The sequence below is a fragment of the Mus musculus genome, chromosome 19, assembly GCF_000001635.26.
Source record: "Mus musculus strain C57BL/6J chromosome 19, GRCm38.p6 C57BL/6J".
Taxonomy (NCBI): Eukaryota; Metazoa; Chordata; class Mammalia; order Rodentia; family Muridae; genus Mus; species Mus musculus.
Genome location: NC_000085.6, coordinates 11,370,939 through 11,394,549, shown reverse-complemented (window position 1 = coordinate 11,394,549; position 23,611 = coordinate 11,370,939). Strand labels below are relative to the sequence as shown.

Genomic DNA, 23,611 nt, shown 5'->3' with positions numbered 1-23,611 from the left:
GTCATGTCTAGAAGCCTCTATTTTGCCTCAGTTCTCAGAGACTACTGGCTCTTACAGTCTCCTCCTATTACTTTCACAATGTAGGAGGGAGAGTGATATAGTGTGATGTCCCATTTATGGCTGAATGCCCCAGAGATGTTTTTCTTTTCTGCACTTTGACCAATCGTGAGTCTCCCTATCAATCACCATCCACCAGACAAAGATGGAAAAGGATAACAGAATGGATGTGATATGACTTCACAATGTGAGCTATTGCTGGGGGAAGAGGGCTAGGCAGAGGGTCGGGGAGCAGGGAAAGAGAGTGGAGAGAAAAAGAAAGAACATTATGTATGAAAGTGCTGCAACAAAGCCCACTACTTTGTATGCTAATTTTTAAATGCATAAATAAACTTTTGAGAGACAATATGCCCCAATCAGAGCACTGGTGGTCTTACCTGTGTACTACCAATTATGACTATAGGACTGTGAGCTCAGCTGTATTATTAGTCCCTGAAGAGAGGCATGAGGCACAGAGGAATTTTGCTGTGTATTTCTGTGGTTTTTCAGATGTACAAATGAAGAAGATGAGATTCTTAGGAGGAAAGCTCATGGTATGATGTGTCAGAAGCCCCCCGCCCAATCTTTACTATTTTGCTATACTTCCCAACCTTATAACTTAGATTGTTTTCTCTAACATCATAGGTAAATGGAAAGTAGTTAGCACACGGGTGCCATACTTGTAACTTAATTTTGTTCTGCAACCAAAAATAAAACAAAAATAAAACTTAATGCATAGCTAACCAATATGCATAGTCATATATTAGCATACATGGTATCAGGCAGGAGTTTAATTGGGTATCATCCTGATTAGAAAGGAGAGGGAGATTAAAATAGGTTGAATCTCTATCTACATGTGTTGAAATACACTCACTTGGACAGAGGCAAACACTGACTTTGCTATTCTGTGCTGCATTTTTTGTGGCACAAAGGAAGTATGACAAAAAGGAGAAACAAAATTCATGTTTCTGTACTTCTCAAAGGAAAAAAATACATCTCCAAATTTGTTATTAAAAAAACCCTAAAGTTGGACAAACAGAGCATTAGACAAAGTAGCAGAAGTGTGCAGATGTGGTCTGTGTGAAAAATATCCTGTGTTTTAAGCCATTTCATCTGTTTACTTTAAAACCTTCTTTGCTTATTTAAAACACTTTTAGAATGTCCTAAGGATGAATAAAAACATTTTCAAGTGTTATTTAGCCAGTAAATGGATGGTTTATTTATTACATTCTGATACTCTTTAGGGGGAGCCAGTGGAATAATCTGCCAACTTCCTGGTGAAACATGAGAATGTCATTTCAATCACACACACACACACACACACACACACTCTCACACACACTCACACACACTCACACACACACACACTCACACACACACACACACACTCACACACTCACACACACTCACACATACACACTCACACACACATACACACACACACACATACACACACACATACACACACACTCACATTCACACACACACACTCACACACACACATACACACACACACACACACTCACACACACTCACACATACACACTCACACACACACATACACACACACACACATACACACACACTCACATTCACACACACACACTCACACACACACATACACACACACACACACACACACACACACACACACACATGCATGCATACACAGACATCAGAGCTGGATTCTTGTGTTTTCCCATGTGTGCTTCTTGATAAATAATCAGTGCATATTTTCTGGAACATTTCTCTCTTGGTGTTCTGGTGGCATCAATCCACTTTGAAGTGTTACAGGATTTGCTGTCTCTGCCTTGGTAGGATTTGATGGCATAATTATCATGACCTGTAAAGTTAATCAAGTATTGTTGCATCATTCACAGATCCTAAGGGATTCCTTCTCTTATCCACATGTTATCACCATTACCAATGTTCACCCTGTCACTACAGGTATGAATCTTACATCAATCATAGGGATTTCTCAGGCATTCTTTGATCAGGCTATACCTAGGACACAATGAGTTGAAGAATTTTGCCCTTTAGAAGCTTTCAGCTGTTGTTGAGTCTTAGAGTGGAACAATCTAAGGTGTGAATGAGAATACCAGTGAGTTTGCTTAAAATGATATTTTATACAAAATACAGAGTTCTTTTCCCAAAGTAATTTCCTAGAGTGATGGAAGCAACATATACAAATCATGACATGGTTGCCATATGTAAAGCACTATGATGACCAGACTGGTCCAAAGTGGCAGGAGGCATGCTGACAGCATGGAGAAGTCTCGTCCTTCTTCTACAAAGCCATGTGACATGGAGTTTGATAGGAATGGTTGAAGATTCCAGAGAACATGAGACTTTCATTATATGTTACATGTCGTTACATGTCTAGACTCAGAAAGACTGGGGAGATCAGCTTTACTACTATTATAGAGTTCATAAGAAGCACAGACCTCCATACAGTGAGCGAAGGGACTCTAGCCAGCTCAAGCATAGCAAACATGGCTCTGGCAGGCCTTGCCTGCCTTCCCTATTTTCTCTGTCTTGTTAAAACTGTTAGATTACATTCCTAAAGCTAGCCACCATGGACCACTCCCTTATTTGGTCACTTTCTCCTCCTGAGACTGATTACCAAGGTCCAGCTATTAAAGTAAAAGCTCCCTTTGGCTCACCCAATTAAATTAAACATCTCATCCCAACATGGCGTTTCCCTCTTTACCTTTATGAACAGCCATTTTCCTATGGGCCACATCTGTCTCCAGAGGCAGTCCTTTGCCTCCTCCCCTCAATATAAATACCCCTTACCCTTCTGCATTGTTCCCTTCCCGTTCTTTCTTGTCCTCTATCTCTTGTCTTTGTGCATTATTCACTGTCTTTTGTCTCTCTGGGACAAATACATCTGCTTTTGTGCTGAGTGCTTGGTCTTGGGGTGTCCAGAGACAATACATATCCTTTCAGTAACTATGAAGGACTGAAGGGTATGAAGGAATTGCCTGTCCCCAAATGCTACATCACTCAGTGAAATCACAAAAACTTCAATAATACCCAGGAAACTGAAAACTCTAGGGCCTTAAATTTCAAACCCATTATAAGCTTTGTTATGATGTAGCCCAATGTTGTTCTTTAAGTTGTGCCTGTGAGCATATAAATGTGGTGTTTCCTGGAAGCAACCAGAAAGGGATGAAAGGATATAGATGAGCACCAAGTGTTCTTATCATTTTATTATCAGTTGATTATTGGATGTAAGTCTTGTCCATTCCTGGGCTTGAGAACAATGAGACTATTGAGCAGCTAAGAGGCTTTACTGGCCTCTAACTTGTTCAAGATACTTAAAGAACACAATAGTCACACTCTTGTTCTTGCCTACTTCTCTGTGTCTTCTCCCATTCCCCACTTTGTGAGATCATCTTTCTCATCAGCAGCCAGAAGGATCTCCAAAAAGTCTTAGGGTAAGACAATGTCCAGGTGGGTAGCCAGTGACAGAGAAGTCTTATCCCTAATGTTTCTTCAGTAGCCAGGGAAGGCTGCTATGATTTTTAAAAACGTGAGGTAAACTTGGCACCATTTATGGACTTTTAAGATGTGAATTGTTCTCTGGTCTGGACTCAAAGGGGACTTTACTTTCAATAGAATGGTAAACTGTACTGTTTTGATTATAATAAAAAAAATACTACATGGCTCTCAGTGGCCCTCTTGTGATTCTCTCTCTTGAGTATGAATGAGACCTGTGAATAGAACTGAATATCATTCCTGTGAGTAAGCCACAGATCAGTTGACTTTGAATCAATTAACAATGACAATATTCTAGATGAAACTTTGCAAGTTGTGTGAAACTAAAAAAACTCAAGACATTGCTTCCTTTGGTATCTTCAAAGAAGTACACGGTCATAATTTCTATATTGCACAGGATATGAATTTTGCTACATGACTACATAATCTGAAGCGTCAGGGGATTCGACAGACCAGTCCAACTGCATAAGCATAATCTTATGAGTCTCTGAAAAAGAAAACTCAGGTAAACAGTAAGCTATGCCCATACTTCACCCATTGAAACTGAGAGAGAGCTAGTGAGAATTAGGTTAAGCTTCTTTGTTTGTGTGATTTATTACAGAGTGACAGAAACCATGGAGAGACATATTCAAATTAAAGTGAAAACTTACCCCACCAGGGTTACAACACATCACCCTGCATCCAAAGGCAGAGAGGGATACTCCTATGCAGAATTCCAGCACACTTAAAACGACTACCACAATATCCAGACCCTGTCAACAGTTCATAACACAGGCATGTGAGGAGTGAGAATTACATGTCATAAACATTTCTACACTGAAAGGATGGAGGCATGGCCCAAGAGTCTAGGAACATGGCTCCTGGCCCAGCCTTATCCTTAGCCAGTTCTTGGCTTTCTAATTGGCTCATATTCTGTCACTTCTTGAAGTACATGTATTAGTTTAAACCCTATGAAACTGTGACCTTTTTAGGTCACTTGTAGCTTATTCTTGCTACTTTTACATGGTACAGTTCAGTTGTTTCACGCTGTAATATCTCTACCTGCTCTTTCTTAAAAAGAACTCATTTTCCCTGACCTTTTTGTTTATAATCACATGCTTCATAATGTATCTTTTTCTCCCAAGTGGATGAAAGCTTCTAGAATTAAGAGAGCTGGTTTTATTTTTAAATCTCCCAGTACTAGCCCTGAGATCTTGTGTAAATTATATATCTCGGAGCGTTGGGATATGGTTTAGTAGATAAAATTCTTTCTGTGCAAACACTAGGACCAGAGGTCAGATGTGTAGCACCTGCATAAATTTCAGGTAGGGATGATGGCATGCATTCAATCCCCAAATGCAGACAGGGGACAAGAAGAATTCTTGGAACAAGAAGAAGAGCTAGACAAACTTAATCTTGAGAGTTGTGGGTTAAAATAAGAGATTCTACCTTAAAGTAGAGAGCAATCAAGAAAGATTTTGGCCTACACACACACACAAACAAACAAGTGACAGGCAGACAGAAACATACATATATTTGTGTGTATTGGCACAGACACTCAAAAGAACATGCACACATATTTTCATGCACACCACACACAAACAAAACATTCAACAAAAAATGTGTGCACTTCAAGGTTGTTGACTGATGCCACTGGTGGCCAGGTATGAATATACTTGGCACTTTAAGCTTAATGAGGCCCTTCCCTATGGAGGTCCTCTGGCATAAGATCGAGCAGCACAGACACAAAATAAGACTTACACAATTCAGAAGACTTTATGACCTTAACAAGAAGGTGGCTGGTTGAGACAAATGAAGAAAGCACCTGCAGAGCTTACAGCAAACCAGGGCTATTCTAAGCATTAAGTATTGTGTGACCTCACGGGCCTCATGACCAAGAAACCCCTCCTACACAGCTGTCAATCCCAGAGCTGTGCTCCTATCATTGCACCCTGGATGTCTACAAGTAACAAACAGATCTTCAGAAATAGAAAGCTAGATTCTTAATCAGAATAAATACATAAAAGAGGTGAGTTATAGGCAGGAAACTCCAGAATGTATCTTTGCCAGTTTCTTAGTGGCTTTGGAAAACTGTTTCACCCACTAAACATTTGTATCTCATTTTAACTGGGTGGCTGGAGATTGAATTGCTTACCATAAAGACTTTTTAAATGTTCAAGGAGGAAATTAGTTATCAGTGTCCCTTATGCAATTGTTTTGGTGTAAATAAATGGGGCTCAAGACTTTAACTTAACCAATAAATAAATAAATAAATAAATAAATAAATAAATAAAATAAAGGCAATGCTGTTTATTCTGCATAAGGAATAAGGATGTTGATTTCCTATATTTACCTGAATTTTTCTCTTTTTGATCTCATTGTACACAGGAGTGTGGATGTAAGATGTGACTCTCATTCCTAAATAAACGATTAATCTATTTCTTGATGGTTTCTAACTTCTCAAGGCGATTCTAGAATCACCACACAGTATTGTCCACTCTCTGTTGGGTTATATTTAAGTCCTTTTCAAACACCGTGTGTTCTCTCAAGCATCCACTCCTGAGGCACGTTACTCCTGGCTTCCTCCGAGTCAGTTTGCACAGTGTGCTTCAACCATAACTCCATGAAAAAAGAAACTACGCACCATTAAAATGGACAAGGTCATGTGACAGCCTTCTGATGAACCTCTATATGTACAGTAATATACATGGAAAGAATAAATGCCTGGGCTCAGTGAGCTGATTACGATCCCCGAGAAGGCAAACACGGAGCTGGTAATGTTCAAGCCTAGGCTGCTTCGAACCTAGAAAGGAATGAAATTAATTAATCCACTATCCACAAGTCTATCCCTACACATCAGTTTAAACTCTTCAATTCTTACATATTTCGTGCTCATTATTTTGATGACTTCAAAGGTTTCCTAATTTGCCTCTACCATTATTTCCAATTTAAAGCTCTTGTTAAAATAAAAATGTGAATTTCATCTCTTTCAGATTATCCCTACAGACACATGAAGCTGAAAATTTGGGGGCTTTTTGGAGACTCCGTTGTGTCATGTGATTAAAAAAAAACTGTCATATGAGAGGATTTTTTTGTTGAAGCAGACACATGAGAGAATGTTTTGTTGAGAACAGACACGTGGTGTTTTTTTGAAAGCTATTTTTAAAAATGGGCATATGACGTTCTGCTAGAGTGGATGCGTGAGAGAACACATGATGTTTGAAAAGGGTTTAAATATAACCCAACAGACAGTGGACAATACTGTGTGGTATTGGTTTGTCTTGTCATTCTTTGTTGGACTTTGTTGATGCTGGTCTTTGCTGATGATGCTATGTTGTATTGGTTTGCCTTATTATTTTTGTTGATTATCGCTTGTTGTGACTTTAAAAATATATAAGCCTATATGAAATATCATCAAAATCTCTCCTAGAGGGGATTTCAGAATGACTATACTTTAAAAAATAAGTTTATTTATTTCATTTTGGATGTGTGTGCCTGTAGAGCTCAAAGAATTGTTGGAGTTAGCTCTCTGCTCCCACCATGTTGGAGGTAGGATGTCTTCTTTTTATTTCTGAAGCTGTACAGCCCAGCTAGCCACCTATGTATCCTGAGGCTCCAACTCAGGTTGTCATGGCAATCACCTTTACCTCTGAGCCATCTTTCTGGGCTGTCTATTATACATCTGCTGCAGATCTCTGTGTGCCTCTTACCTTCCTCTGCTACAAGATTCACCTCTACTGCGTGGATAAATGCCCTGACCTCTTGTGGCCCGGCACATTTTGCACATTTCCTTCTCTGCTGTTTATTCTTTTCTTCAATTCTCTTTTAGTACTGAAAGTAGATCTGCCTTTTATGAGAAACAAAACTTTGCAGGAAAGTGTGAGTGGTTTGGTGAGGATGCAGCATGATAAGTAGAAAGTAATAGTCACATGTAGCAACAAGCTAGGGACAAAGATTTAGAAATGTGCTAATTGCACTCTAGAGTTCGATGTTTCTCTTTTGAGTAAGGATAAAGCAAATGTGGTCATAACTACTGTCAAGTTTACTGAGATCTTGGTTTGGGGTTGTTTTGTTTTGTTTTGTTTTGCCTTTGTTTTTGTTTTGTTTGTTGGTTGATTTGTTTTGTTTTGACTTTGTGACAGATATCCAAGCATGTTATATTTTAAACTTGTCTCTGCCTGAGAAATAACTCATTGTGAACTTCCTTTCTTGAATATTCAAAATCTGGATATAGTGAGAATACACACTCTGATCAATCAGTCAATAAATATTGTGTCAATCAAATGTTTAGTGTCATGATCCTGGACATGATCAGTAAACATCAATGTAGATTTGATTCACACAACCATTCTTGACTTTTCTTCTGAATTCTCCACATTGTTGTATCACAATATCCAACCTCGTGTCAGGACTTAGCCACTTTATTTTTTCTTTGCTAAAAGTTTTAACAGAAAGATTCTTCTAGGTGAAATGTAAACTCAGACTTTGTGTCTTAGATGTTAAGAAATATTTTTTTTTCATATCCTGGCAGAACAGATACTTTGATTATAGCCCTCCTCTTTTGATATCAAAATAACATTTAAAAGAAACTCACCAAACCTTTTGTAGTTCTTCTTCCTGCTACAATTGAAAATGATCCTGAAATAATAAACTAGAAATAAAAGGGAAAATTCAGGTTGAAATGCTGTATATATTATTGGAAATTACAACATATTGAAACCTACTCCTAAGTTTGATATCTTAAAAGAACTATAGAAGAAAGGGAAGTTTCTTTTTTTTTCCCTAGAAAACAGGAAAATTCTATCAGACAGGTCTCTGGTACAATTCACCAATATTTTCAATTCTTTGACAATTTTATGCATATATATATACATACATATATATATATATATATATATATATATAGTCATTTTACCTCTCCACCTCATTTCATTTTCCAATAATTTTAAATATACAAACACACACACACACACACACCAGTAATACTAGTAAGACAGTGTGAGAGACCTGAGACATAAATGTCTAAATTTCTAAAAGTGAGTACTATTTATGTGCCAGCAAAATTTAAAGATTTATTAAAACAAAGAAAGAGATTAAATGCTATTATCATTTAAAATGGCTATTATAATCCATTTGGCCTATTCAATCACCTAGCCAAAGGAAAATCTCTCAGGAATTTGGACTTACTTTAAGCCATGCTAAAGCAATAGAAGTAATTATCCTTTCAATAATATCCTGTGCTTTTCCTTCCCAGAATTCTGACCCTCCACGTGCAGTTCCTAGAGGCTACCATGTAGGTCAACTAGTCTGTCCACTTTTCCAAGTCCTTGCTTAGGAATGACTTCTGTTCTTATCTTTTTGTCTCTTTTCTGCATACTGACCAGAGCTGAAATAGGTTTTTTAATTTGTTACTTTAGGCTTCCTTGCTTTTTCTCTAAAATATCTCTCCCACTATATGGCTGCTTGGCATTACATGGCTGCCATCCATACCAACTTAACTCAGGTAGTAAGGATTTTTATTTCCTCCTTCATTCTCTCAATAACTACTGGGATCCTCAAAGTGCCTTTCCTAGGATTTTACTTTTGACCTGAAAAAAATTGTTCTTGGGTTTAAAAAAAAGAAGATAAAATAACTACTAAATGGTATAAACAAAAGACAGCAGAGGGAAAAATTAACTATTTTAGTGATAATGTCTAGTATATTTTGGGGTCCATTGGGTTCTTTCAGCTAGGAAAGTGTCAGCACATTTAGACTCACCTCTACTTCACACGTCTCCTGTATAGGTGTCTAAGGTAGCTTTTGTATGCTAAGTATTAAATGAAAATAAACAAAAGCAAGATAGTGGTTTCTTCTGATGATGTATCAAGCAACATAATTATTTGGGAAAGATGTTTTGACTGTAAGGGTCAAAATAGCAATTATTTAGATATTAATATAATTTATAGTACCAACATATAAAACTGTCACTTAAAACTAGTGACTAAGTGACTAAGCATTCAGTAAGGCACAGAATATTCAATTCATTTTGTTCATTCGCCTATGAGTTTCATAGAAGGACAAAGGGTAAACTACAGTTGTGAATCACAACTGGTACAAGTTAGTGATAGTAGATGCTTCACCCTTGTTAATAATTTGTTTGAAAAAAGAGAGAACATGTCTGAAAAATGAGATATTTTAACAAGTCAGGTTGCTCTACCAGCAACACTCATTGAGTCGTTTGCACCACTAAATTAAAAAACACCGGAAATGATGTCACTGGCCTTCATCTTGTGAAGGAATTAATGTTGACAATGTCCAATTTATTCTGGTCTGAGTTATGGTTACATAGTACTACAGTATATCTTCATTGATACATATTAAAATTTTAAGCTACCTGTGGTATTTATACTATCATTGCTGTGCTATATATGAGTCAAAGACATTTTTAAGACATTTTTTCTCGACATTTTTTTCTCAAAGTTGTAGAAATACTTGATAGGAAAGGATTCCATGGGATATTGGCCAGGGAGCCCAGGGAAGCTTCCAAAAGCAATGCCGGCTACTGTCTTTATTCCTAGATATACACCAAAATTAAATAGTAAGAGTCTGTTGTTGATGATACTAAGAGAAAATCCAGACTGATTAAGTCAAGTGGGAGAGGAGTTTGAGCCAGAACAACTGAGTTGAACCAGTTCAGAAAGAACTTAAAAGCCCCTTCCGGCTGGCACCATCTGCTGGCGCAGATTGCCAACTCGTCCACTCCCCCTGAAGACTTCACAGTCTACAGGCATCCCAGGAGATCTGCTGCACACAGGGCAACTGGTAAGACCCCTCCTGAAGTTCCACAGCTGCCGCTGGGAGCCTATCCCACAGTCAAAAACGCTGACCTATAATTGTTTCTGTCTAAAAGAACTGCAGAGACAAAAATGGAGAAGAGCCTCAGGAAAAGGAGGTCCAGCAACAGGCCCAAGGTGGGATCCAGCTCAGGGGGAGGCCCCAAGGCCTGACACTACTACTGCGGCTATGGAGTGCTCACAAAAAGGGACCTATCATGACTGCCCTCTGAAAAACCCAACAAGCAGCTGAAAGAGTCAGATGCAGATATTTATACCCAACCAATGGACAGAAACTGCTGACCCCTGTGATTGAATTAGAGAAAAGTTGGAAGGAGCTGAGGAGGAGGGCAACCCTGTAAGAGGACCAGCAGTCTCATTTAATCTGGACCCTCGAGATCTTTCAGACACTGGATCACCAATCAGACAGCTTATACATATATGTGAGGCCCCTAACACATATGCAGCAGCCAAGTCATAGAAGATGCACCTAACCCTCAAGAGACTGGAGGTCCCAGGGAATGAGAGGTCTGGTGGAGTGGGAGTGGTGGGATATCCTCGTGGAGACGGTGAGGGGGAAGAAGGTATGGAATGTGGAATAGTCAAAGGGTAAACTGGGAGGCCGATAAAATCTGGAGTGTAAAAAAAAAAATTAAAAAAAAAAAAAAAGACTGGCTCTCACCTGGTAGCCCAGGCTGGCCTGAAACAAATAACGGTATTATTTCCCAAGTGCTGTGAGCTACTAGAAGCATCTTTAACATTTTTCAAATTATTTGGTAATTTCATACTAATAAAATGTAGTAAGATCGTATCCACCCTTTCCAACTCCTCTTTGGCTCCCCATATGTGTATCCCATCAAGTAAACTGCATTGATTATTTTTTAGGACATTTTAGGTCCACAGAAAATTTGAGCATAAAATACTGGTTTACTATATGGGGGAAAAGTGTTCTCACACTTGTGCAACCTTCCCCACTGTGACATTATATGCTGCAGTGATGCACTGTGACAATAAATGTCACTGATGTATCATTATTACCCAACACACAGAGCTTACATTAGGCTCCACTCTTGGTGTTACACATTCTATAGATTTTGAAGGGTATATGATAACCTGAATTTTCCGTTACAGTACACAGAATAGTTTCCCTGCTCTGAAAATCCTCACTATTTCAACTGTCTAGCTACTTCTACTGATCCCAGAATCCAGATTCTCTTTTTGAATCCCCCAGGCCTTCGGTACCAGGCTATGACTTCTGAGACAGACAGCCCAACAGACTGGGCAGCTACCAGATTCTCAGCCTCTCCGGTGTGAAGACAGACACCGTTGGGCTACCCAAACTATATCATAGAAACCAATCTAATAATACCCTTTTTATGTATATTCATTCTTTTGGCTGTGTTTCTTCTGTTTCTATATAGAAGACTATTACTTGATTTGCTCTCTGACTTCACTGTTTTAACTGATCCAAAATATGTTGTTGATGTTTTCATTTGTTCAAGCTTTACTTACTTAGTGATTTTTTTCATGTATTCATCATTTGACCTGTTTCAATAAAGTAGTAACTTCTAAGGTATGCCCATTCTGAAATGGAAACTGGGTGTCTTTTCATGCTGATTGTTAGTTGCTTATGAGGCATCCAAATGGATCTAGCCCTCTAAGATACCAAAAGAGCCTCCTGTGGCTTCCAATAAAGATACTAGTATGTTAGACAAAGAAAGAAAGAACTAGAAAGGATGGGTTTATTCAGCATAAGTCTCAAAAGCTGAAAACTTCCTAGGCTTAGATTAGATTGTATAGAGGCTGGAAGTTTCCAGGACTAGGCCTAGGTTAGTAGACAGAAGCAATAAGCCTCTCAGATAACAGGAAAATAGAAGTTGCTTTTACACCTAACTGAGGAACAGATACATTGATGAATCAGGGAAAGATTTGAATGTGACTGAGTGAGGATATGCTGAACATGAGAGGGAGGGAGAGAGAGAGAGAGAGGGGGGGGGGAGGGAGGGAGGGAGGGAGGGACGGAGAGAGACAACTCAAGAGCAGCACGGAGTTGGACAGGCTGTACAGTGGAGAACAGCATAGGAGTACACAAACAGTACAGTGGAGGAGAGTACAGTGTAAGAATACAGTAGAGTTGATGGAGACAGTACAGAGTTTGGGAATACTGTACAGTGTGGTGCAGTTCAGTTGAGTGTAGTTTAGTTCAGGAAGTTCAGGAAGTTTGTGGAGTTTAGAGGCAATTTTTCCAATCAAAGCAGTTTAGTGAGAAGAGGAAAGAATCAGCTTGGAAAGGAGTTTGTAGCCAAATTAGCTGAGCTAAACCATCCAGACAATGTTCAGAAAAAAACTAGAAAAGGTGAGTTTATCCAGCAGTAAGTCTCGAAGGCTGAAAACAGTTTAGACCTAGGTTAGCAGGTGGAAGCTGGAAGCTGAAGCCTTCAAGATCTGAGCTTGCAAAACATTAGATTGTACAGAGGCTATAAGCTTCAGGCATGGGCATAGGGATAGCTAGAGCAGAGAAATACCTTGGGCTCACCCCAAGCTCTCATCTCATCCCTTCCTCTGGGGAAATAAAAAACATTTACAAGGGGGAAGATAAAGGCACAGTGTACTATATACAAACATTTTATAACCTATTTTTAAAAATTAAAATGAGATAAGAGCCCACAAATAAATAAATTTATAGATAAATAAATAGTTAATTAGTTAAAAAATCTTAAGAATAATGTTATGCTCGACTCAATTATATCATAAGATATGCAACTCACCATTAGGGACCCCCAAATTGGGTATCCTATGTACACTGAAGAAGGGGGTATTTCACCGGTCGACACAGTGGCAATTATCATCATAATTCCTATGCTGAGGTTCATGATGGCGATTACAATCTGCACAATCTAGAGATGGCAGTAAAGAAATAAGAACAGATCATTTACCAAAAACTGTGTGCCCATGTCATCACTTCCACAACCACTATGGAGCTCGCATTCTCTATCTTCGATACACTAAGATGAAGTTCTGGTTAATCTTCTCTTGTTTTGTTTTGGGGTTTGTTATGGTTTGTTGTTGTTGTCCATATAGGTGTGGATATAATAGCTTATCAAAATTATCCTAGAGAAAGTCTGTCATTATGCTAGTAATTTTATAGTTAGAAATAATATTCCAAAACCTGCCCAAAGATGCATTTTCTGATACTCAAGATGTTACTTCTACAGCTGCCCTCCCTAGTCAAGTGTCAGACAAGAGTGACTCAGAAGTAAATATTTACTCTAAGAAATAACTTGAAGGAATGTAATTAGAAATTGAGTGGAGAAAAAGGAGAGTAAATAGAGCACTGCCTGGAATCTGGGATCCGAGGAATGGGAAGTGTAAATAAAGTACCCTGGGAAACGGGAGAGTCTATGACTGGAGACATGGCTCAGCGGTTAAGTGTACATACTGTTCTTGAAGAAGCCCCGAGTCCTGTTTCCAGCATCCACATCTGAAGACTCATAACGACTGGAAACTCGGAGAATCTGATGCTCTCTTCTGGATCCCATAAGCAGCCCAACACACACACACACACACACACACACACACACACACACACACACAGACACACACACACACATGCACACACACAAGTAAATTTGTGTTTAGAATATAGTTATTATATAACAAATAGTCTAACTATACTAGAATAGATACAAAAATAATAGAAAATTCTAAAAACTTCTCACCTTCATACACTAATTTAATAAAACTCAAAATTCCTGTAATTTATATTATAGTCTCTAAAACTTGACACTCAACCTGGGTGTCTACATCATGAGTTCCAAGCCAGCATAGGGTACATAGAAGTTGTAGAGCCACAGGAACACCCATCACTGCTGTTTGAAATACTCAAGATGACACAGTCCCATGTATCAGACATCAGCTTTGAAAACTAAATGCAGTTTTGTAAAATGCTAGGGTTCAGGATTGTCGCACAGAGGTTTAGCCACAGGAAACTTGGTCCCCAGAGTGGCAATGTTGAGGTAGTGGAAACCTTAAAAGGCAAGTGTACTGGCTAGATTTATGTCAACTTGACACAGACTATAGTCATCTGAGAGGCTGAAACCCCACTTAGGAAATGCCTCTATAAGGTCAGGCTGTAGGCAAGCCTGTAGAACATTTTCTTAGTGATCAATGGGGGAAGGCCCAGACCATTGTGAGTGGTGCCATCCCTGGGATGGTGGTTCTAGCTTCTATAAAAAAGTAGACTGAGAAAGCCATGGAAAGCAAACCAGTAAGCAGCACCCCTCCATGGCCTCAGCATCAGCTCCTGACTGCAGATTCCTGCTCTGTTTGGGTTCCTTTCTTGTCTTCCTTCAGTGATGGATTACAATGTAGACATGTAAACTTTCCTCCCAAACTTGCTTTTTGGTCATGGTGTTCTGTTGCAGGAATAGAAACCCTGATTATAGCTGTCTCTTGTGAGACTGGGCCAGGGCCTAGCAAACACAGAAGTGGATGCTCACAGTCAGCTATTGGATGGATCACAGGGCCCCCAATGGAGGAGCTAGAGAAAGTACCCAAGGAGCTAAAGGGATCTGCAACCCTATAGGTGGAACAACAATATGAACTAACCAGTACCCGGGAGCTCTTGACTCTAGCTGCATATGTATCAAAAGATGGCCTAGTCGGCCATCACTGGAAAGAGAGGCCCATTGGACTTGCAAACTTTATATGCCCAGTACAGGGGAACACCAGGGCCAAAATGTGGGAGTGGGTGGGTAGGGAAATGGGGGGGAGGGTATGGGGAACTTTTGGGATAGCATTGGAAATGTAAATGAGGAAAATACCTAATAAAAATATTTTAAAAAAAGAAACCCTGATTAAGAAAAATCAAGGAGGATAATAGTTCTAGAATTATGGATTGAATATGAAAATTTCACACAGACTCACTGTGAAACCCTTCAATCGCCAGGTAAGGGTGCTATTTTGGAAAGTTCTGGAAATTTTACAGAGGAGGTTTAGTTGGAAGAAGTAGATCACTCACTGAGGGTGCATGCAAGTGGTTAAAGGTAGATATCATTTTTGCCCTTGCCTGTGTCTGCAAAATGTTTTTGTATATCATTCAGGATACATTATGGATAATGCTTGCTGGCTTTTCGCCAGATTTACAATGAGAATGAATATAAATTAAGATAATATGTTACTTTTCAGAAGCTAAGTACTACAAATTAAACACCAATACCTCCAAGACCATCGGTTGCATAATGAAACTAGCAGGACACCGTGGTTGGTGTTACAGTGGTCATCTGTGGATTTGTAGCACTGTTGTTCCCTCAGAATCAACATACCCCAAGGATTTTGGGTTCTCCCTTCAAGAACTTCTCTGTCATTCTTTTCCATGAATGCGAATTCACATATAAAGGTTGTCCATTCTGCTGTGCCCCATAGCCAGCTTCCAATGCACTCTGTTCTGTTCCTTGTATGACTAACATGGCAGCAGAAACAATGCTAGAAGAAGAAATATAATTTAGGGTGAATTCCTCGGAACAGGGACTGGGGAGTCTAAACACAATATAACACAAAGATACAAATTGTCAAAAGAAGGAATGTGGATAGGACTGAGTTACATATGCTAGAACCTACAAATCAAGGAAACTTCATGCTGTCATTTTAGTTAATAATATATTATTAACCAACACTTGTGTATTCCGAACTTGATTATATTATACCCGTGAATTGTTTACATACATATTTCTCATAATTATCATTACTTACTTTATACCTGCATATCTCCATTTAGTATTTTCTGTAAACTTATTCCCAAGTCATGGATTCTTTCCTGCTTCAGAAAATAATCAAAATCCTGCCTGTCTGAGGCAGGATTTTACTTTTCCTATATTCTGAAAGATATTTTTTCTAGTTATCATAGTCTTGACTGTCAAGTATTATTTCTTAAAGCACTTTGAATATATCAACCTAGTGTCCCTTGGATATTGGATATTTTGCTGAAAAAAAAATCCACTGCATGCTTTTAACAGGTTCATTGTGATAGGAGGAAATACATTTGGAACATGTGTGCTTACAGTACCCAGATGTTCATATCTCTCCTAGGACTTGGTCCTCACCAACTGTTTCACTAAATCAATCTTCTCTTCTTGTTTTTATCATTTCTGCTGCTAGTTTTATAGTGAGGAAATTTGTTTGTTCTTGAAATCTGTGACTTAGAGTCTTTTCACACGTTCTTCTTTTTCTACCTTGGGAAATTTCAAAAGAATCGGTTTTTAAGTTCTCAGATTTTTAAAATTTCTGCTTGATATACTCTTCTGTTAAAATTATTGTATTTTAATTCTATTTATTGAGATCTTCATCTTCAAACTTTCTGTTTGGTTCTTTTTGTGCTATGAATCTTTGCCAAAATTCTTATTAATATTGTGAGTTTTCTTATTTCATTGACTTGTCTGACTGTGTTCTCTTTTATTTTACTGAATGCCTCAGGATTATAATATGGTATGAATTGAGTGTCAGGCAATTAATGTATTTCGGTTCCTGTGGAGTCTGTTATTGATGAATTAATGTATGCCTTTTGTGGAGTCATATTTCTTCAATTTTAAGTTCCCCTTATATCCTTGCATTTGTGTCTGTATATCTTGTGGAGGGAGTTGGAAAAGCAGGGTTGTGAAGTGGGATACATATTATATATTATTGAATAAGGATATTTCAACCCATTCATACACTTCATCATCCCCTGAGCAGAATATCAAGTCTAAATTTGCAAATGATAATCTTAAATCTAACACACAACAGCTCGTTCATTGTTACTTGTGAAAATTTAGCTTTTGATTTAAATCATAAATTTAGCTTTAAATCATAAATCATAAATTTAGCTTCTGATTTAAATCATAATGAAGCTCTCACACATTCACCCCCATATACACAATCATTCATACACGTGTACACAAACGAGTACACACAACTAAATAAGTGCTCTAGTACCACTCGCCGCAATTTGAATTTGGAAATCATGATATTTAAAGTGTCCCCTAAAGTAGAGTGAAAATCGTGGCAAAACCTCAGAATGCTGTGGCGACTCTTCCTTCACAGGAAGGCCCAACAATTAACTCAGTTGACTATATTAAAAAAAAAAAAAAAACAGGTTTTTTTTTAATTCAATAATTGTTCTTACCTGTACTCCATGTCCAATCAATCTTTTTTTCAAATCTATATTTCTTCTACTTTATCAAAGGAATTCATCATCCTATCTGACAACCTTTAAGCATCCTCTTGTGTCCATCTGATCTTGTATATTTAATCTAACCCCACTCAATATCTATGGTGGTCATTTAAAAATATAAAACAGTTTTAATTTCCTATTAAGAGAAGTCCATATTTCAACCCCAACCTATATTTCTAATATTATTTTTATTTTTGCCCCGTTTTGTTTTGGGAGTATCAAATACATTGAATATATTTCAGCTTTCAGACATCATCGATTTTATTCCTGCTCTGGCATTCTAGACACATTCAGCTACATTGCAGAAAATCTTGACCACATCCCTTTCTGCTCTGCCATCACAACAAAAAGTCTACTCTCATTTCTTCTTGGGAACTGATAGTATCACATGTGTTCTGCCTTCCTTCACATGCATCTCCCTACCACATATGAGTTACTTAACCAACAATGGTAAGGAAGTGTTGAACAATTCTTTGTGACTTCCCTCACGAGCAATAGAGGACAAAGATGTTGGGAAATTGACAGATGTTTCTTTCCAGTCAGATTTAATGTGTACTTTGGTTTATTTGTTTACTGCAATTACTTTTGTCCTTATTTTTCCAGACATACATTCAGAAGATTTAGAAAATGAAGACTAGTATGAAAAAAATGATGGAAAAAATTTGCACTAAGAAATAAGTGTGTCTTGCATTTCAAGCTCTTTCTTAACATTCAAGTTTCTAGTGATTTCCCTCTTTTGTGTATGTTCCATTTCATCTGAAGAAAGACTCACACAGTTTTCTCTGCCCTTTACATAATGGCCATAACTAAGAATCTTCAAGCCTCTTCTATTAACAGATTTTCTAAAAAGGAGCTTAAGTTTATGCTCTAAGAGTCCCATGAATGGTGCCAAAGATTAGTGGGGACCTGGTTAGATCACAGTCTTTCTCAGGATCAGACTAAGTATGTTAAACTGGTGTGTTGAGCTTGCCTTATATAGTCTCTACCACGTTCTGCATGTGGCAGGTGTTTATTAACTATTAAAAATAATAGTATTAGATGAGAACAAATACAATAGAAGAAAAGACATTCAGAAATGATCAAAGGTGGAGATACTGGTTCCATTTTGAAAAGCAAAAACAACTAAAATCTTATTTAGACCCTTCTTTTGGCTCTTACCAGACCTTTTTTTTTTTTCTTGCCTCCCAGGGTTGCAGCACAGATTGCTCCTCAAAAGACCCCAAAGTACATGTGAACTCTTTACACCCTTCTTCACATTCAGAATGGTGGCTTGTACCAGAGAACAAGGCCTTTTTCCCCCCTTATTCTACTCCCAGTTTTCCTAGAACAAGAGATGAAAAACCATCATCACAAAAGCCTAGGAAAGGTAAGTCAGCACCTACCTTCCTTCTCAACTGGACAGCCTGTTATGTGTCAGATGAGGAGCTGTCTCTAGGAATGTGCCTCGGGCTCTTTGTTCAGATGCAATGACTTGCCCGTCACAGCTCATGTGTGACTAAAGCTGAAGTCTAGTATGTTTTCTAAATCCTAAAGGTTACTGCTGAGGATCTCAAAAAACACAGCTAGTTCCCTTTTTATTAGCTGAAGTATCCCCTGACTCTGCATCCTAGTTGTGTACATGTGGCTTCTTTAAAATCCACTAGAAAAACAGTGGCTGTCACAATCTCTCTTACAAAAAAGCAGCAGCACAGGTTTTACTGAGCATATCAGTGTAAGTCCATACTCAGCAGACCAAAGTCAATATCATGGCCCTTCAATCGCCGGGAAAATCCCATTTGTTGGTGATTTATTCTTGGAATCCCATTTCCCTTTATCCAGGAGTCTGAGGCAGGAGAATTGTGACTTATAGCCAGCCTGAGCTACATAAGGAGAACCTCTCTCAAAACAGTCAAAACTAGCAAATGCCTGTTTATAACAATTTCATACATTTTCTTGATACATTTCTTTTCCTAGAAAACTTTCAATGCATGCTTTTCGTGTGTGGTTTTTATGAAGTGCTACCATTTGGGGTTTACTACGAAGGTCCATCAGGTGGCAGCACATTGGTTACAAAGAAGTAAATAGTGCTTTGCAATTTTAAAGTAAATAACCCATTTCTAAGCCAAAGACACATTAAAGACAAATCTATTTCAATCATTGCCTACATGATCTTGTCATCTTCCAGAATATAGGATTGATTGTTCGTTGATAAAATAAAATAATCTTAAGATTAATGTAAGCATTAGTCTATTTTCCAATTCTGTAAAGTAATATCTGGTGTTGTATAATTTATATATAAAAATACACACTTCACTCACAGTTTTAGAATCTCAAAAGCATGGCCTTGCTGGTCTTAGTTAGGGATCTCTGGGCTCAACACACCATGAAAGATAGGAAAATGGTGGGAAGCTGGCTAAGAGATGAGATCAGATGGAAAGGTGAAAAGATAAAGACACGTTGTCTCATCTCTAGGCAACACATCTTAAAGCTTCTACCTGCCTTCACATTTCCCCACTGAAGATCAAAACTTCAACTTGCTGAGGATCTCAAAGGACAGATACATCCAACAACAGAAAAGAGGAAAGGAAAGTGGTTGGTAATTTTTAGTCATTCAATAATTTCTTAAAGAAAAATGTCCATATATCCAGCAATGTGCCATAGATAAGATGGTATAGAAAATATAAATAGACTCTGGTTCTGTGTCTGTCTGGGTAATTCAGACGAGTCAACACACAAATAAACATGCTAAAATCCTGGCTAACCAGTGCCCTGCAAGGTAACATATAACAAACTAAGTCAGTCATCATCGAACCCCATTGACCCCAGCCTTGGAAATAAAGAGAAGACTTTCCAGAAGTGATGACATACAAAAGGAGACTTGATGGACTAATTAACCAGATGTAAGAGAGTTGTGAATGAACTGAGATCTTGTGTACTGATTCAATAGTCATTAAAACTTTCACAGAGCTATTTTAACCAAGCAAAACTTTCAACAGCAAATAGACTAGAGGGGGGGGGGGGTGGTAGTTCTTTTGCTCCAGGGAATGCTGGAGTACAGGTTCTATGTAGCGTCCTCAGTTGTGATGACTCTCATTAATAACTGAAGGTGCCTTGGTGGTTGAAGCTGTAGAAGTTATTATCAATGTTGAGGCAGTGGAGGAAGAAAAGGTTTTCTTAGTAGCAGTGGTTTGAGGTTATTTTATTATCATTTCCCCCATACTAGTGAGAATTAACTGAAGCAACCACTACAAGGACTGGATCTGGTACAATCCAGATGTAGTCATAGAAGTACTAGAATACAATAGTATTTTTTAATAGCATGTATTTTTTAAGTCACTGTAGATCTGGGACCTTGGGCTTTGTAACATGTAAAACTCTAGTATTAGAGTCATTTGGGTTGGAGCCTTTGGAGTCTTAATGAGCTAGGCTCTACCATTCATTCTCAATGGGCCAGTGAAAGATAAAATTAGTAGCAAAGAATAGAGGAAGGAGATTCATTCCAATGTGGCTACATTGAGAAGATAAAGGGATCTAATGAGCTCCCCTACCTCCAAGTGCTTTGTCAGAGTCTCCACATGAGGTTTAAGTTTAAGTAAAGGGGAACACAAATGCATATCTAAGCAGTCCTGGTCCAGGTGTGCTTCTAGCCATCACTGATTCATCATTGTTTTGGCTCTCCTGAAAGGTGGCCTGATAAACTGTCAGAACTGCAAGAAAGTATTTCCAGGAGACAAATTCCTCTTCTGCTGGCAGCAGGACTTCGCTCCTTCTTCTGTCTAGCCTGAAATTTATGAGGAATTTCAATTTCTTGGGGACCACCACTTTAAAGGTCTGATTGCCAAGGGAGGAGGAAAAGTGTCTCTTTAGAACATTCCCCCTTCCTTCCAGGAGAGTTACGCTTCACCTGAACCTGGAGTATATGTTCATTCTCTATGTCATGTTGACTAACTACCACACACAGTCAGGATTTGTGACTCTGAGCATTCTGGAAGCTCAGAAAAAGAATTAGTCATGATGATGGCTCTAGATGTAGGGGCAAAGTACTCACATGACCATGGAAAAGAAGTTCGGGCTCAGGACATCAGGATGCAATTGCAATTTGTATCCTGGAGCCATGAGGGCTAACTAGCAATATGGTGACTCTTGCTCTTGCTATGGTTGGACAAAGCCAGGGATCCAAGACCTGTAAGTACACAGAAATTCAATTTTTAAGACAGGCATGACATAATTAGGGCTCTGTTCAAGCAAACAGGGGATTCAATGATAGGTCTACTTATTACCTGGGGAGCAGAGGACTGCTGTAGCCCATATCCAAATATTGCAAGGCAAAGAGTGCTGGCTGTTTGAACTTGATGTTATAAGGGAAACCAATGAGAGATTTTAAGAACAGTCTAAGAAGAAAGCTTGTGAACAATTTTGCTAGCATTTAAAAAGAAACATCCCAAAACAAGCAAGCTGTAAATCTCAGCAGCTGCCTGAAGATATGAGACATAAAAGAGGAAGAGAGAAAACCAAGTCACGTCATTTGAGTGATTAATGGAGATCAACTATTACTTGGAAAATAAGTAGCTGCCTGGCAAAAATAAATAAAAATCAGCTAAAGGATTCGGAGAGAGAATAAGGAAGTTCAGAGTACTGGGAAAAGTGTACTTAGGCTCTGCCCAACAACTGCAAAATGAACAGAAGAGTATACTCTTCTGGACAGAAAAGTTATACTTTTCTGAGGAATAGTCCATTAGCTAGGGAATTGATCTGTGCAACTCAGACATTTTGTCTCCAACCACTTCAGGGATTCCATTTCTCTTGATCAGAAGGGAAGAGTTTGCCCTTGATGGGCCTGTAACATGGAGATCAGAGAATACATCTCAGCCAGCCCTCCAATGCTCCAGGAGGAGAGGACAACTGCTTGAATCAACAATGGTACCATTTCCCAAGTAGACAGGGCACCATGACTGACTATTCAGGTACTGGGGGGAAAAGATGGCTATTTTTTTTTTTCTGTTGAAACTCCATATCCAGAGTGGGAAATGCTGTACTATCTACTAAGGGGAAAGGCTGTGTATATTCACTGAAGGATCCAGTTTCTGGGAAGGCAGAGCAACAAAGATCATGAAGATCCTAGTTTCATTGATACTCCCCTAACCCCAACCCAAAATTATAGCCACTCGAGTGCTCTGTATGATTTACAGCATCTTTGTACTGTATCTCTGTGTTCTCTTTCAGTTCTTTCCTTGAAAATGTATTTGTTTATATATTGTTTTGATATTTTTGGTAAGAAGGATGAGTTCTAAGAACTTCTTTTACACCATTTTCCTAGAGTCTTTACAAATGATTCAGGGGTGTGTGTGTGTGTGTGTGTGTGTGTGTGTGTGTGTGAATTTGTGTGTGGTGTGTTGTTTGTATAAATTGATAGCTATCATCCTACTATCATCTCTGATGAAGGTCTAACATATATCCTAGCTAGTCTTTTGTCTTGCTACACAGCAACAGCAAAAGACCAAAGAGGTATCTATTCAAAGGAAGAAATTAGTTTATTTTAGGATTTGGAAAAGGGTAAAGTTTTGATAAACTTTAAACATAGCAGTCTTCAACTGGCATAGTAAAGCACAATTCTAAAAGGTTCAAAACAAGCCTAGCTTAGGAGTGGGTGTATCTGGAGTCTTTGAAGTCTTCAAAGTTAAGAGCAAATGTGTAATGTTCAACTTCAACATCCTTTCAGTTCTGCATCAAATGATACCTTATTTGTCTCTTTCTGTTTTAACTAAGAGTAAAGGTTAAATTTCAATGTATTTCTTTGCTCCTGAATAGACATCATAGAAAGCATGATTAATGCTTTTAAAATTTTGCATGTATTACATATAGAACAATATTTTTACTATACAATCCATTCGCATAGGAATGTGGAAAACCTTTGAGAATGGCATTTTTAAAATCAGTTTAGATTCTCTCTTTGAACAAACTCAAAGCTTGAGATATAGTTTTGGTGCTAATACTGCAGATGGATTAAAGCATGTGTACCTCAATCAATTATCACAAAAAAAACACAACTGTAGGTATACATTCCAGACTGAAAAATAGATTAGAAGACATCTCAAG

At 38.3% G+C, this 23,611-nt stretch overlaps 1 protein-coding gene across 1 annotated transcript; it reads right to left on the bottom strand.

Moving 5' to 3' along the window:
• Window positions 1-1,634: 1,634 nt before the first annotated feature.
• Ms4a4a (membrane-spanning 4-domains, subfamily A, member 4A) lies at window positions 1,635-19,062 on the bottom strand. Its single transcript, NM_001310331.1, has 7 exons — window positions 18,919-19,062; window positions 15,654-15,813; window positions 13,098-13,226; window positions 8,111-8,167; window positions 6,161-6,319; window positions 4,188-4,289; window positions 1,635-1,879 (listed from the first exon to the last, which is right to left on the bottom strand). The coding sequence occupies exons 2-7, from the start codon at window positions 15,795-15,797 to the stop codon at window positions 1,760-1,762; spliced, it is 711 nt and encodes a 236-aa protein (NP_001297260.1). The 5' UTR covers window positions 15,798-15,813; window positions 18,919-19,062; the 3' UTR covers window positions 1,635-1,759.
• Window positions 19,063-23,611: the final 4,549 nt, after the last annotated feature.

Bases quoted from the DNA above. Each gene is read 5' to 3' on its own strand.
- Ms4a4a (NM_001310331.1), bottom strand. From the start codon at position 15,797: ATGTTAGTCATACAAGGAACAGAACAGAGTGCATTGGAAGCTGGCTAT. The intron at 13,227-15,653 runs GTATGTTGATTC...TGCCATCTCTAG, and splicing joins GAGAACCCAAAATCCTTGGG to ATTGTGCAGATTGTAATCGC. The intron at 8,168-13,097 runs GTGAGTTGCATA...TTTTATTTCTAG, and splicing joins CAATTTGGGGGTCCCTAATG to TTTATTATTTCAGGATCATT.